We start from the raw sequence: 14,675 nt of genomic DNA on the forward strand, positions 1-14,675 counted from the left end.
TTTGTTAGTTTATTATTTAAATAAATCTTTTTTTAACTGCATTTGGGTCCTTACCTCCTTCATTCAGAGTACATCTGTGACAGACCGGTGACCCGGCCGTCACCAGTCCAGTCAGAAGATCATCCATCACCAGTCCATTCGGAGGCCCGTCCATCACCAGTCCAGGCGGAGGCCCGTCCGTCACCTGTCCAGCCGGAGGCCCGTCCATCACCAGTCCAGGCGGAGGCCCGTCCGTCACCTGTCCAGTCGGAGGCCTGTCCGTCACCTGTCCAGAAGGAGGCCCGTCTGTCACCTGTCCAGTCGGAGGCCTGTCCGTCACCTGTCCAGAAGGAGGCCTGTCCGTCACCTGTCCAGTCGGAGGCCTGTCCGTCACATGTCCAGAAGGAGGCCTGTCCGTCACCAGTCCAGGCGGAGGATCATCCGTCACTAGTCCGACACCTGCTCCACGCAGCCATCCGCTCGTCCCCTGTTCCTGTCCCGATGGGGGACCGTCTGAAGCCTGATCCAGGCAGCCTTACGGGGGTTCGCTCGTTGCCAGTTCCTGTCTGCTCTAGTTTTTGGATTTTTTTTTTGTTAGCTTATTATTTAAATAAATCTTTTTTTTAACTGCATTTGGGTCCTTACCTCCTTCATTCCGAGTACATCCGTGACAGTTTCTTAGTACTTGAGTAGTCTTGCTCTTACTCAAGTAACTATTTGGATGACTACTTTTTACTTCTACTTGACTCATATTATTTGAAAGTAACAATACTCTTACTTGAGTACAGCTTTTGGTTACTCTACTGCCCTCTGCAGGCCAGTGAGAGACTGATGATACTGGCCTGATGGTGGAGGATTCATTAATGGTCGTGTAGGTTTTGTAATTGTAATTTCAGAGTAAATGTTTTGCACAAGTGAAATACTTATTTTATAGTATTTTCACTGTCTTGGAAGAGTACATTGTCATTTAATTAAATGATGATTTACATTGATACAAAACGTGTTGAACACAAATTCTGAATTGTAATGTTTTAGCCTCTGTGTTTCTGTGTTCAGACATTTGTTTACAATGTTAATACATATTCTCATTTATCTTCTTTTTCACTTACAGATAAAATATTGACATACAAAGTTGCTGTGAAATCTGACAGTAAATCAAATAGTACCATCTGCTGGTGATAGAATGAAATGTCAGCTTTTTTACTTTAAATGTTGGAAAGTGAAACTGAAAGGAGATTCGACGCCATTCCAGGAAGAAGGACGTGGACTATTAACACGGATCATACGGATTGATCACACAGCTTTGGTGAGTCTTGCTGTTAAAGGATCATTCACACCAGAGGAAATGGCTGAGAGAGATCTTCTTGAAAGTTTCCTGACCTGCCACGTGTGTTCAGAGACTTTCAGTGATCCTGTGTCTCTGAGCTGCAGCCACAGCTTCTGTTCAAGCTGCCTGCAACGATTCTGGGAACAAGCTAACAACAAAAACTGTCCCATTTGTAAAAGAAAATCATCCAGAGATATTCTTCAGCCGAACTTCACCCTGAAGGGACTGGCTGACTCCTTTGCAGAGAGACAGAAAACTGGATCACCTGAGACAGAAAAGGGAGAGGAGAAGGTGGAGGTGGTGTGTAGTAAACACCCAGAAGAGGCTAGGCTGTTCTGTGAGGATGAAGATCGAGTTGTGTGTCCTGTCTGTGAGTTTTCTCTCCACCAGGGTCACAAGGTGGTTCCTATAGAACAAGCAGTCAGAGACCTGAAGGACCGGATGAGATCTGACTTGGAGTCTCTGCAGGACAAGAGGGTCAAACACAAACAAGTGGAGGAAACATACAATGGAATGATTCAACACTCCAAGGAGCAGCTGTTGTCCACGGAGACACAGATCAGAGCAGAGTTCAACAAGCTGCACCAGTTCCTGAAAGAGGAAGAGGAGTCCAGACTGGCAGCTCTGAGGGAGGAAGAGGAGCAGAAGGGGAAGAGGATCAGCAGAGAGATAAAGGTGATCCAGGATCAGATCTCCTCTCTGTCAGACAGTATCTCTGCTGTTGAAGAAGACCTGCAGAAAGACAACGTGCCGTTCCTCAGCAGTTATAAATCCACTCAGACCAGAACCAGAGTCCAGACCTCACTGTCAGATCCACAGCCGGTCTCGGGAGCACTGATAGATGTGGCCAAACATCTGGGCAACCTGTCCTTCAGGGTCTGGGAGAAGATGAAGGATGTGGTCTACTTCAGTCCTGTCATTCTGGACCCAAACACTGCATGCTTCAGTCTCTGTCTGTCTGATGATCTGACCCGGGTGAGATGGGGAGACTCAGACCTGCAGCTTCCTGACAATCCAGAGAGAAGCTCTAAGTATGCCGACGTTCTGGGCTCTGAGGGCTTCAGCTCAGGGAAACACAGCTGGGAGGTAGAGGTGGGAGACCATCCAGACTGGTTGGTAGGTTTGGCTAAAGAGTCATATGACAGGAAGGGAGGGAGATATGCGTCACCAAAATATGGAATCTGGTGTTTAGTGTATGAGGGGGGAAAATACACTAATGGAGCTGGTAAGACTGTCAGAGTGAAGAAGAGTCTCCAGAGGATCAGAGTCCAGCTGGACTATGATGGGGGGCAGGTGTCTTTCTACAACCCTGAAGACATGACTCACATCTACACTTACAGAGACACTTTTACTGAGAAACTCTTCCCCTGGTTCTATATTGGAGGAGCTGGTGATGCTAAAACAGCTGATATCAAAATGTGTCAAAGGGAGGTTTCTGTGATGTTCAGGGAGGGAGGTGAGCTCTCAGCGACTCATTAGGATTTCAGAGTGGTGGTCGTCGTTTGTTCAGGTTTTTAAAGAAAATCTTTCATTTGAAACCAAACATAATGATTTACTGTTCAGAATGGAACAAAAAGTGAATGTTGATGTAATAAACTCCCTGTTTCCTTTCTACCAAGTGTGACTGTTGATTGTCAGACATATTCTATATATTACTTTAGTTTCACGTATTTGAACAAAAGTGCAAGAAAATGTAAAATGTCCATCAAATACACTTAAAGGTTGAGTAGGTGATTCTATCCAGAAATACTTTCTGTTATATACCTTGAAATCCTTGTAACATACCGATAGCAATGAATACATTAAATGCTCTGACATAAAAAAAAATATAAAAAATTTTCATCTGTGGCCGTGGCAGGACTGTAAAAACCCCGTCCAATCAAAAACGGCCGGAGAAAATAATTGGACGGCCTGCCTGTCTGTCAATGCTTACTTCCTGATTGCGGCACTCTGAGGTCTGAACAAAGGGGGCGGGGCTTTTTAAGTTCACCGATGCGTTCATTGTCAAGGTTTCTGTGGTTTTTCCAAATGACCTACTCCTTGTATAAATATGTAAATATACCATTCCTTTTTCTGAACATCTGTCTGTCCAGTAATTAACACAGTTCTGTGTTTTTCCTACACACCTCATGGTTGTAAACATAACTTTTGTCCCTAATTCACTCTTCCACTTTTTTGGAGCAACCAACAGACAAACGTGAGGAAAGTGAAGAGACAGTGAGAGAGAGACAGAGAGGGAGCTGTGAGCCGCAGACAGACAGTTTTATTTTGCTTTGTTAAAAACAACTTACGGCACCTAAATAACGCTCAGCTTTGTTGTTCACCTGATGTGTTGTTCATGAAGGGGTGTGTATGAGAAGAGATATTACACGTGTTCCTCTGCTTTGTGATGATGTGTTTTGTTTGCTCTGATGAGGATATTAAACTTCTTGCATGATTCTTGCCTTGTTGTTATTGTGTCTATATGGGTGCATGTGCTTTGGGAAGTCGTACTGCACACCAGCAAATAGGGCTTCCCTGAAAGCCACTGTGTAACTCAAACCCAGTCTAAATAGTGTCATTGTTTTTATTTAAATATTTTTGGATAAAACATCTTTACACGTGGACTGTTAGTCGACAGTGTGCTGCTCCACACGGTTATGGATATAGAACGGAAAACAACATGATTTGGTTCAAAGATGGCCACAGGGACCATTTCAGAAAATGAATGGATATGACACATTTGGAGCCTCTGTAAAAATGTCAGAAAACATCAGGTCCAAAGTCTTAATTAATAAAACACAAACTGTACACATAACTATAAAGACGTTAAAGTGATGGACACTTTAAAAACCTGGAGTTTACAATGAACACATTTTACACAATGTCAGAAGCTTCAAGTTGTCAAGTGTGATCACTTGAAAGAAAAGACGGTTGTGCCAGTAAGCACTCAACTTACTCCCTTTTGTAATGTTTTACTCCTTGTCAGCATGTTTGATAGACTGGTAGGTGGACATGACATTGATATAGTAACACAATAAATCAATGCATACAGTTTTTGCCACACATTCATCAGAAATAGATCCAGCCTTTTAAAATCATATCCGTCTAATCCATTGATCTACAACTGTTGGCTGCAAAGACCTGACCTTATCTTTGAATTGTCGATGTTGAATTCTAAAGTTTGCCAGCAGTGTTCCCCTTAATCTTCATCTCTAACAAGAATCTTTATTGTATTGTTTGCAGAGCTTCTGTTTGTTCTCCTGTGTTTATGTTTCCTGTCTGTCAAATGGAGTCAAACGTAGTGTTGGGGTAGTAGCAGGAGCAGATTTGGTTATCAACAGCGAATTATTAATGTCAATATGATTATCGATATTAATAATTATATTTAATATATTATTATGATGTGAGGGAAATTCCTATTTAATCATGAATTTCTGTGGGCAAATGGCTGTCTGTCCTCAATGCGTATTGCAGGACCATTTGTCACCAGGGGCGTCGCCAGACAAGCCCATTAATTCAGGATAAGACAATGACCCTTTGATCAAACACAACTTCTGGGGACACCTGGAACGGGGGCTGTAGGATGTCAGACCTATATGTAAATTCAACTGCATTATAAGTGCCAACAGAAACAGTGACTCTTCATTCATTCCTGTGTCACTCTGGGAATGGCTCATGCTGCAGCATTAAAAGATCTTCAGATTCGGATATTATGTCTACTGGTATTTCATTGCCAAACTCTCACCTGCACTAGACTAAACTGGTATTTCAGTTGCAACGACAATGATATAATCATGAATACAGGGCACCACCCTGGGATCAGGGAAAAGATAACCTAAAACTGTATTCAGTCTCAATATAAAGGTTTTATACTCACATGCCAATCATCGTGATCATTGGCATAGAAGTATAAAAACAATCAAACAATTAAAAAGGCGTGAAATTCAAGCACTAGCCTTCACAACCTGCTGTTATCCAGTGACATATACACAACAAGCACAAGAGACCGCTAGTTATAATATAATAAGATTCATTAAAATCAGTAATAATGATCACAATCAATAACACTGCAATTAACAAAGCCTTACTACCCAACTACCTAACACACAAAGCTAAGCTAAACAAAGGAAGAGACCCACGTGGAGTGTGTGTGTGCGTGCGTGCGTGTGTGTGTGTGGAGACTCGGCGGTCTGTGATCAAAACTTAAAACACGTTAACAAGAATTACAAGTGTAACCCACCTGGCGTGTGTTCCACCAACCCTGCAGGTCTGTCTAATGTCTAGGTTCTAAGAGGAGACTGAAAGTAAAATAGAGCAGTAAAGTAGTAAATGAAACTTTTTTATTTCTTCCCACAATAACTCACACCAACAGCTAAACCGTTTAAATTCACTGTATTGGTTTCTGTTTCAATGTTTAACGGTTTGTTTCACTATTTCCCGGTATTCACCTTTAAGTTAAACAATAGCTTTAAATTGATTTTTTTTCACTTCAATACACTTTTTTATATTTGTAACGAGGACCTTTAACCTGGTACACAATTGGGCATGACAAAATGTAAACATACATCTGGCCCAATTTGAAGTTAAATTATCAATACCAAAACAAATATGGCAAATAACTGTTAGATAAATCGTTGAGACCCAACCAAAATAAAAAACAAAAAATTGAGATCTCAATGAACAAAAAACCAGCCTGCACAAAACGTGCAGGGAAAATTAATAATTGTCCTTATCAAAAGTCCAATGTGTTGTCTCTTTCTTTCTTTTTTTATCTCTCAGAGTTACACACACTATCACACAATCCCTCATACTTCACATAATAACATTTCACTCACATATATGCTTTAACTTTTGCATCCATATGCTTAATAAAATAGCTCACAAAGAATATATTCACACATTAAGCACATAATATTAACAATGTCTGCTAAATTATCTGAATTAGCTGACCAACAGGCCTAATTAGCATTTTTTCACAGTATTTACACATTTCCAAAATAAACACACCATTTGTAATATCACCATGAGCTTATCAGCTTATCCCGAATGGTTTTTTTTAACACAATAAATCCACAGTCTGAAGTTATAAACCTTTTTCAAGTTATCAACCAGAATGCTAATTCACCGTGCTAGTTGAATGTGCTAATTTGCCGTGTTTGCTAACAGCTAACTCACCGGGATATTCAATAGCCACGTCGTTCGGACGGGTCAGGAACCTCCGCGACGTCGGACGACTTCTCTTTCCACGGTCAAAAAACTCTTCTAACGTAGCCTTGCTACTTCCTACTTTAAAGACAAGTAGTGAACTATTGTTTTGTGCTAATAACAGCTCTCTGCTGATGCTGCTAAGCTCACTCTCCACACACGTGTCTGTCGTTTTTTCGGACTGGAAACACTCGTCAGTGCACCACTTCCTATCACTCAGTTACACCACTAGGTGGCAGCGGTGAGCCACCAAACCTGAACATTGAGATAATCTGAACTAGAATGGCTGTTAAGACTGCCGGGCTACACAAGCATATCCTACACTATCAAACTTATGTCTCTGCCCAGATGACAGATAGCCTCTTACTTTGTCGATGTGCGTAAGTCCGTCTTGTGCGGTGGCGGTGCTTCTTGACGTGCCGGCGGCGGTGGGCTGTGGTTTGCGAGTCCTCGGCGGCAGCAGGGGACGCGACGAGTCGGTGGAGTCCAGACGAGAGCGGGGTGTAGCAGTTGTCTCTCGATGGTCGCCTCGAATGAAGAAAACAGTTTGTGTTCCTTCCTTCCGTGGGCAGCAATAGAATCGCACAGCTTGGCGATTTAGTCAGCTGACTTCAGACAGGAGCGGGGCGCAGAGGTTATCCTTCCAACTGGTCACTGAAACAAAGGAACCGTTTGTGTTCCTATTCTTCAGGCAAACAAAGAATCGCGCGGGTGCGGCGATCTCTCAGGATCCAAAAACGAGTAAAAGAAAAGGGGCGAGTCACGGAAAACGGGGGGAAAACAGTCTGTCGCTCGTCTAGCGAGTTTGGGAAAAGACTGTGGCCTAAGACAAAGGAAACACTGCAGACGTTAAAAGTTCATCTCCTGTTGCAGCGGTGTGCTGCGGTGGAGGAGCTCACCCCCTGTTGCAACGTCGTGTTGCGATGGAAGAGAGAGTTCTTAAGGCGGCGCAATTTTATACCTCACGGCTGCTCCCGGGGACCCCCTGGGGTACCTGTGGTTGTCAGCCAATAGGGCACCAGTTGTGTGACGTTGCACTTCGCACCTTGGTGAGAAGTGAAACCAAAATGGCAGTTGTAGTTTTTTATTATCCCCTTTGTCCCTTTGTTCTGACCGCATGTGAAGGCTCCTGGGCCTGCGTAGGCCGCTTTGTGTAGTCCTGATGGTGAGGTCCCTTCAGTAGCCACTAGCTATGTTTGACTCCATTTCACCAATCAAACGTAGCCAGGTAGTCACATGACAGAACACAAAACCACCGGCCGGGTACAACTTTTCTTTCTGCTGGTGCTCTGTGGCGGGCCACGCTAACATCCACGCCTCCCTCCGTCCTCCTGGTATTCTTATGACAAAGTCCACAACGGTGTGAACTTTGTCATGTTTTATCATGTTTCTGATAATAAGGACTGTAATCCCTAAAAGGACACAGCTTTGGTGAGTCTTGCTGTTAAAGGATCATTCACACCAGAGGAAATGGCTGAGAGAGATCTTCTTGAATGTTTCCTGACCTGCCACGTGTGTTCAGAGACGTTCAGTGATCCTGTGTCTCTGAGCTGCAGCACTGATGGGCTCCAAACATCTCTGGCATTACCAGGAGGACGGAACGGAGCTGGTTTCAAAAGCTTTGTTATAAAAATGAGTGACAGTCAGTGCTTGAATTGGGCCGGTACTCACCAGTACGCAGTACCGGGACTTCTGATTTTTACCCATCTGCGTACCATTACTTCTTACAGCGTACCGCCACCTCATGACGCATCTAGGTACGCATCCATCCATCCATTTTCTACCGCTTATCCTGTATTTAGGGTCACGGGGGGGCTGGAGCCGATCCCAGCTGTCATTGGGCGAAGGCAGGGTACACCCTGGACAGGTCGCCAGTCTATCACAGGGCCAACATGTAGAGACAAACAACCATTCACACTCACATTCACACCTACGGGCAATTTAGAGTCACCAATCAACCTATCCCCATCCTGCATGTCTTTGGACTGTGGGAGGAAGCCGGAGAACCCGGAGAGAACCCACGCTTACACGGGGAGAACATGCAAACTCCACACAGAAGGAACCCGGGCCGACCCGGGAATCGAACCCAGGACCCTCTTGCTGTGAGGCGAGAGTGCTACCCACTACACCACCGTGCAGCCTAGGTACGCATATTGTAGTTATTTTATCATATTGCGGATACCTATAATAAGCTATGCAGTTGATGAATCTGTCTTCATTTTAGATCGACAAGATTCAGTTTAAAAGATTTTCGACAGCTTGCGTGAGGCTGCGGCGCACCGTCTCTCCACACTCGCCGTCAGTCGAATGAATTTCAGGGCATACCGTAAATCCTTTAATATAGGCCAAAATCTTTGCGACGCGAACCTGACAATGAATGGGAAGCGTGGAAATAACGCTGCCTGTCGACACTTGCCCCGGCCTCCATTAGAGAACGGCCGTTATTTACCTCCGCCGTTATTTATGTACAGGGAGCAGAAATGGAAAAATAAAACCGGTCACCCTCTCTGGATGAGGACTAGACAGAGGAATTCAAGAGTGAGTATTTAGTTGTGATATCTTTATTCCAAGACACACACTCTCTCTCTCTCTCTCTCTCTCTCTCTCTCTCTCTCTCTCTCTCTCTTGAGAGACAGAGCAAACAAGCAAGCAGAAAGCAAGTAGCTACAATAAAACCACACATAGTTGCCATCTCACTGTACATTGTATCCATTTAGACAAACAATATTTTCCTGTACAAAAATATGAACAAAATAAATTTGAAGATATGGATTGAAGTTTTTTTTTTTTTTTTTTTTTACAGAGAAATGTGTGTGTGAAAATTATCAACTAGTATATGGTTTATCTAAGCAACTAGTAGCCTATAGGGTTTATCTAGGTAAACCAGGCAAAAACACATGGTATCCATGAGAGCCACAAGCACGCGTGCTGTGCAGTTGCTGATTTAGAGTACTGGCACCTTTTTTATTCCAATTCAAGCACTGGTGACAGTGAGACAAAAATAGAATGTTTTGAAACTACTAAAGTGAGCATGCTTGAGGATTTATTAGTGTTTCTTGTGGCTGAATTTGCCTAATTTTTTGTTATTTTGTAGAGATTGAATTGATTATTGTTTTAGTTAAAGAAACATTGTTGGGCAATATCTAAATTTGCACATTTATATTTTCTATTTAGTCTATTTTACATTGATGCTCTGATTATTGAACCAGTAAATCAGACGTTACTCAGTACTTGAGTAGTTTTTCCACTAGATACTTTCTTGCTCTTACTCAAGTAACTATTTGGATGACTACTTGTAGAGGCTAAACCTAAAGCTTAAAGCCACTGAGGGGCTGCTAGAACGGGTTAACTTAGAGTGACGCGCTTGCCGGCCACTGAAGGAGACAGACGACTTCCTGATTGGTTAATTTGCAATGCTTCTTTATTTTTCTCTCTTTTCCATAACGATGCGCAACATCCGTTATCAGTGTGAACAAAAAGTCCATAATGCACCATTCACCAAACAGACTCGCCCGCTGTAACGTGGCGGAGCAGAGCGGTCGAAAACTGTTTGCTCTTCCGACTAGCAACACACCTGCACCCGGAAACACCAGTACCCACCTATGTAACCCCCCTTCCTGGTGCACTGAGGACGCCTACTGGCCCCATACAGACACACACCCCCAAACACAGAAATGGCTCATACATACCGGCCCCTATTGTAATGGCTAACAGACATACAATTCTTTCCAAATACACATTAATGAGCCATAAAAATGAATACAATAAGCACAATTTACCCAATATAGTTTCCTATAACTCATTCAAGCCCATAGACCTATTACTCTTTAACCTCGTGCAGCAAAAAAAGTTTTGTCACAGGACGCTCAATAACACTGGACTTTGTCTGCAGACGCACTGAGCGCACAAGTCCCCTCTTGTCACGAAAAGCCTCCAAGACCTTTCCTAGTGGCCATGAACCTCGTGGAGCTGTAGTATCCATTATGACCACAATATCCCCCGGCTTGAGATTCTTCTTTTCCTGGCTCCATTTTTGCCTCTCCTGCAGCAAAGGTAAGTACTCCCGTACCCATCGTTTCCAGAAAAGGTCGGATATGTATTGAACCTGTCTCCATCTTCTTTTTACATAGAGATCATGTGGTTCAAACAGTCCAGGGGGTAAAGATGGTTTCCCTTTAAGGAGCAGAATATGATTGGGAGTGAGTGGCTCCAGATCGTTTGGATCGTCCGAGAGTTTGGTGATGGGCCGGTCGTTCAAAATGGCTTCAGCTTCGCACATTACAGTTTGAAGCCCATCGTCGTCCAATCTCTGCTGTTTAAGCACGGAACTCAAAATCCTCCTCACGATGCGGATAACCCGCTCCCAGACTCCACCATGATGTGAACCTGCTGGTACATTGAAACGCCAATTAACTCCATCTTTCCGCAAAGCTCCTTGAATTTGCCCATGATTCAATGACGCCAGAGCCTCCCTTAACTCTCTCTCTGCTCCGATGAAGTTGGTCCCGTTGTCGGATCGGATGAGAGTGACTTGACCTCTCCTGCAGATGAAACGGCGAAGGGCATTAATACATGCATCTGTATCCAAAGAGTTAGCCACTTCCAAATGGACAGCTCTGCAGGCGAGACAGGTGAAAATCACACCATAATGTTTAGCTGTTCCTCTTCCTTTACTCACAACAATAGGTCCGAAATAGTCGACCCCAACGTTGGTAAATGGTGGATGGTCCGGCAGAATCCTTTCCTTTGGCAAATCTGCCATCTTTTGCTCCATCGCTCTTCCATTGTACCTCCTGCAGAAACCACATTCCGTTATGACCTTTCTCACGGCTGCGTTGGCGCTTGTGACCCAATACTTTCTTCTCATTGTGGACAGCGTGTGATTACGGCCACTGTGACCAAGCTGCTTGTGAATGTACTTTATAATGAGAGTGGCAACCTGTTGATCCTTGGGAAGGATAAGTGGATGTTTTGTTTCCTCCGGCAAGGAGCCTCTCGTCAGCCGCCCTCCAACTCTCAAAACCCCCTTGTCCAGATATGGATCCAGCCTGTAGATAACACTCTGCCTGCTCACAGTAGCTCCACCAGATGACAGTGCAGCAATCTCCTCTGCAAATCCTTGTTGCTGGGAGTACTGGATGATAGCAAGCTCCGCCTCCCAGAGATCCTTTGCCGACAGAACTGGTCCTGCTGGTGACTGAGGTCTTGATTTGGTGGAATTGGAGGCGTCTGCCTGTCTCCTCCTGCTCTGCCTTTCCAAGAGAACGCCCTTCAGCTTAAGAAACCAGGCGACGGACACTTTCAGCTTCATCCAATCTGAAAAATATGCCATCAGCCGTCCAGTGGCCCCAGGCGAATCTTCCACATGGATGACATTCACCATGGCTTCCTTTTTTACCTCTATGTCGTCTAGAGCTATCACAGTCTCTACAACGCTTGCTGGCCACTCGTCCTCCGGTCTGCACAAGAAGCTTGGACCCTTTATCCAACTGTTGCTTTGTATGAACTCTCCAACTCTTGCCCCTCTGGATGCAACATCGGCAGGGTTTTCCTTAGAGCTTACATACCGCCACTGCTTAGCTTTAGTGGCTCCTCTGATAGCCGAAATCCTATTGGCCACAAACGTATGGAAGCGCTTGTCCTCATTTCTGATATATTTCAGCACCGAGGTGCTATCCGTCCAGAATGCTGACTCTTGAAGCTGGAGCTTCAACTCTGCTTTCAGCATGAGGTCAACACGAACCGCCAGAACTGCAGCAGTCAACTCCAGCCGAGGAATAGTGATGGTCTTTAAAGGTGTAACTCTCGCCTTTCCCAGTAGGAATGCAACATGGATGTCATTTCTGTTGTTCTGAATCCTGAGGTAAGTGACGGCTCCGTACCCTGCTTCGCTGGCATCCGAAAAATGATGTAGCTGAGCATGCGTAGGATGTCCAAAGCCCTTAGGTTTAACACACCTCTCAACCTTAAACTCAGACAGCGCATCCAGGTCCTCCATCCATCTAGTCCACTGATGCAAAATGTCCTGGGGTATGGTCTCATCCCATCCAACTTTCCTCCTACAAAGCTCCTGCATCATGATTTTGGCGGGCAATACAACTGGCGCAAGAAATCCGAGAGGATCGTACACTGAACTGGAGACAGATAACATTCCTCTTCTGGTGCAAGTCTTTTGCTGGATCTCCATCCTGAAGTTAAATGCATCTGTCTCAACACACCACTGCAGGCCGAGAGCTCTCTCCACTGGAAGTTTATCCCTATCCAGGTTAAGCTTGCTCAGCTCTTTGGCTCTGTGTTCCTCTGGCAGAGTTTGCAGCATGGTGCGATTGTTGTCGATCCACTTGGTGAGTGTGAAACCTCCCCTTTGACAGAGCGACATCAGATCCTTGACCATGGTACTGGCTTCCTCTTCAGAGCCCATGCTCTTCAGACAATCGTCAACGTAAAAGTTTTCCTTGACTGTTTGAGCCACCGCAGCTGGAAAGTCAGACTGATTGTCCTCTGCTGTTTTTCTCAAAGCGAAGCTGGCACAGCTAGGAGAGGACACCGCGCCGAACAGATGAACAGTCATCCGAAACTCAGCCACCTGCTTGGTTAAATCTCCGTTTGGCCACCACAAGAAACGCAAGAAGTCTCTGTCCTCCTCCACGACCTTGACCTGGTGGAACATTGATTGTATGTCACCCATAATTGCCACTGGTTCCTGTCTGAACCTTATGAGGACTCCAAGCAATGTACTTGTAAGATTGGGGCCTTGCAAGAGCTGCTTATTCAGTGATGTTCCCTTGAATGCCGCACCACAGTCGAAAACCACCCGCAGAGCCTTCTTCCTTGGATGATATACGCCGTGGTGGGGGAGATACCAAATCTTGCCAATGTCCCGGTCAAGCTGCTGTGCAGGTACTTGTTCTGCATAACCTTTGCTGAGCATCCCATCCAGGTAGGTTTTATACTCCTCATAAAACTCCTCATTCTTAAGGAACTTCCTCTTCAGACTCAGCAACCTTTGTTTCACCACAGAGAAGTTGTTGGGCAGAGACACGACGTCCTTTTTAAAGGGCAGCCTTAAGCTGTAGTGACCTTCGTTGAGCGCTGCAGAATTTTCCGCCATCTCCATGAACTTAACGTCCTCGCTTGAGAGTCCCTTCTCCTCTGTGGCTCTCTCGTTAAAGTCATGGTTGTACTGCTCACTCAACATTTGTTCCAACCGGCTCACCGAAATCCTGTTGACGCTTACTGAAGGGTGCTTGACGTCCGAGCTGCTGCCGTTTCCATGCACAGGACCATTAATGACCCAACCCAGCGCTGTTCTTATAGCGTATGGGCCTTCCCCTTGGCTATTTACGACCTCCCAGGGCTCCAACATCCTGGGAGCGTTGCTACCAATCAACAAATCAACGTTAGCCATTAAACTGGGGATTTTTACCTTTGACAGGTATGGCCACTTTGCCAGATCCTCTTCCTTCACAATGTTGTCCAGACTTACAGGCATCTTCTTCTGAGTAAGGACTTCAGGCAGTTTATAGAAAAGATTGTTTTCCAAGCCCGATACCTCCAGGCTAGACAGTGAGTAAGCTGGGACGACCCTTTCCTGTCCCATGGTTTGAAGGAGAAAACTGGTTCGTCGACCAGCAATGTTGAGTCTTTGCATGAGGTGCTCCGAACAAAAGGTGGCTGTGCTGCCAGGATCCAAAAAAGCGTATGTGCTGATTACACGATCACCTTTGACAGACTTAACTTGGACTGGAAGGATGGAAAGAAGACAGTGATCGTCTCCGGCCCCTGTATGTCCACATGTTTGATGAGATGCTGATGTCACAGGCTCCTTGAACCTTGAATTTGCTCTGTCTTTGTCCCTTTTGTCAACGTGGAGCACACTGGGATGATTCTGGCCACAAACCCTGCAGACCAAACGTTTGTCGCACTGTCGGCTCAAGTGCCCAGCACATAAACAGCCGAAACAAAGCCCCTGTTCCTTTAGGAAGCTTATTCTATCTCTGTGCTTCTGTCTTGTAAACTGTTGACATTTTTCCAATAAATGATTTCCAGAACAAAACACACAGGTTGACTTCATTAAAGAGCTATGTGATGATGTATCTCCCTTTGGATCCCTGGAGCTCTCAGCTGATTGCACAGGTACAATTGTGGTGGCAAAACTATTTCCTCTGATTTTGTTTAGTGG

General features: G+C 44.9%; 1 protein-coding gene across 1 annotated transcript; it reads left to right on the top strand.

The window, feature by feature from the left end:
* Positions 1–1,324: 1,324 nt before the first annotated feature.
* Positions 1,325–2,811, top strand: LOC311010247 (zinc-binding protein A33-like; the record flags this gene model as incomplete). The annotated part of the gene is made up of 1 exon (XM_084040787.1): positions 1,325–2,811. The coding sequence occupies one exon, from the start codon at positions 1,325–1,327 to the stop codon at positions 2,783–2,785; it is 1,461 nt and encodes a 486-aa protein (XP_083896913.1). The 3' UTR covers positions 2,786–2,811.
* Positions 2,812–14,675: the final 11,864 nt, after the last annotated feature.

The sequence above is a fragment of the Eutrigla gurnardus genome, assembly GCF_963514095.1.
Source record: "Eutrigla gurnardus genome assembly, contig: SCAFFOLD_54, whole genome shotgun sequence".
In the NCBI taxonomy this organism is placed as follows: domain Eukaryota; kingdom Metazoa; phylum Chordata; class Actinopteri; order Perciformes; family Triglidae; genus Eutrigla; species Eutrigla gurnardus.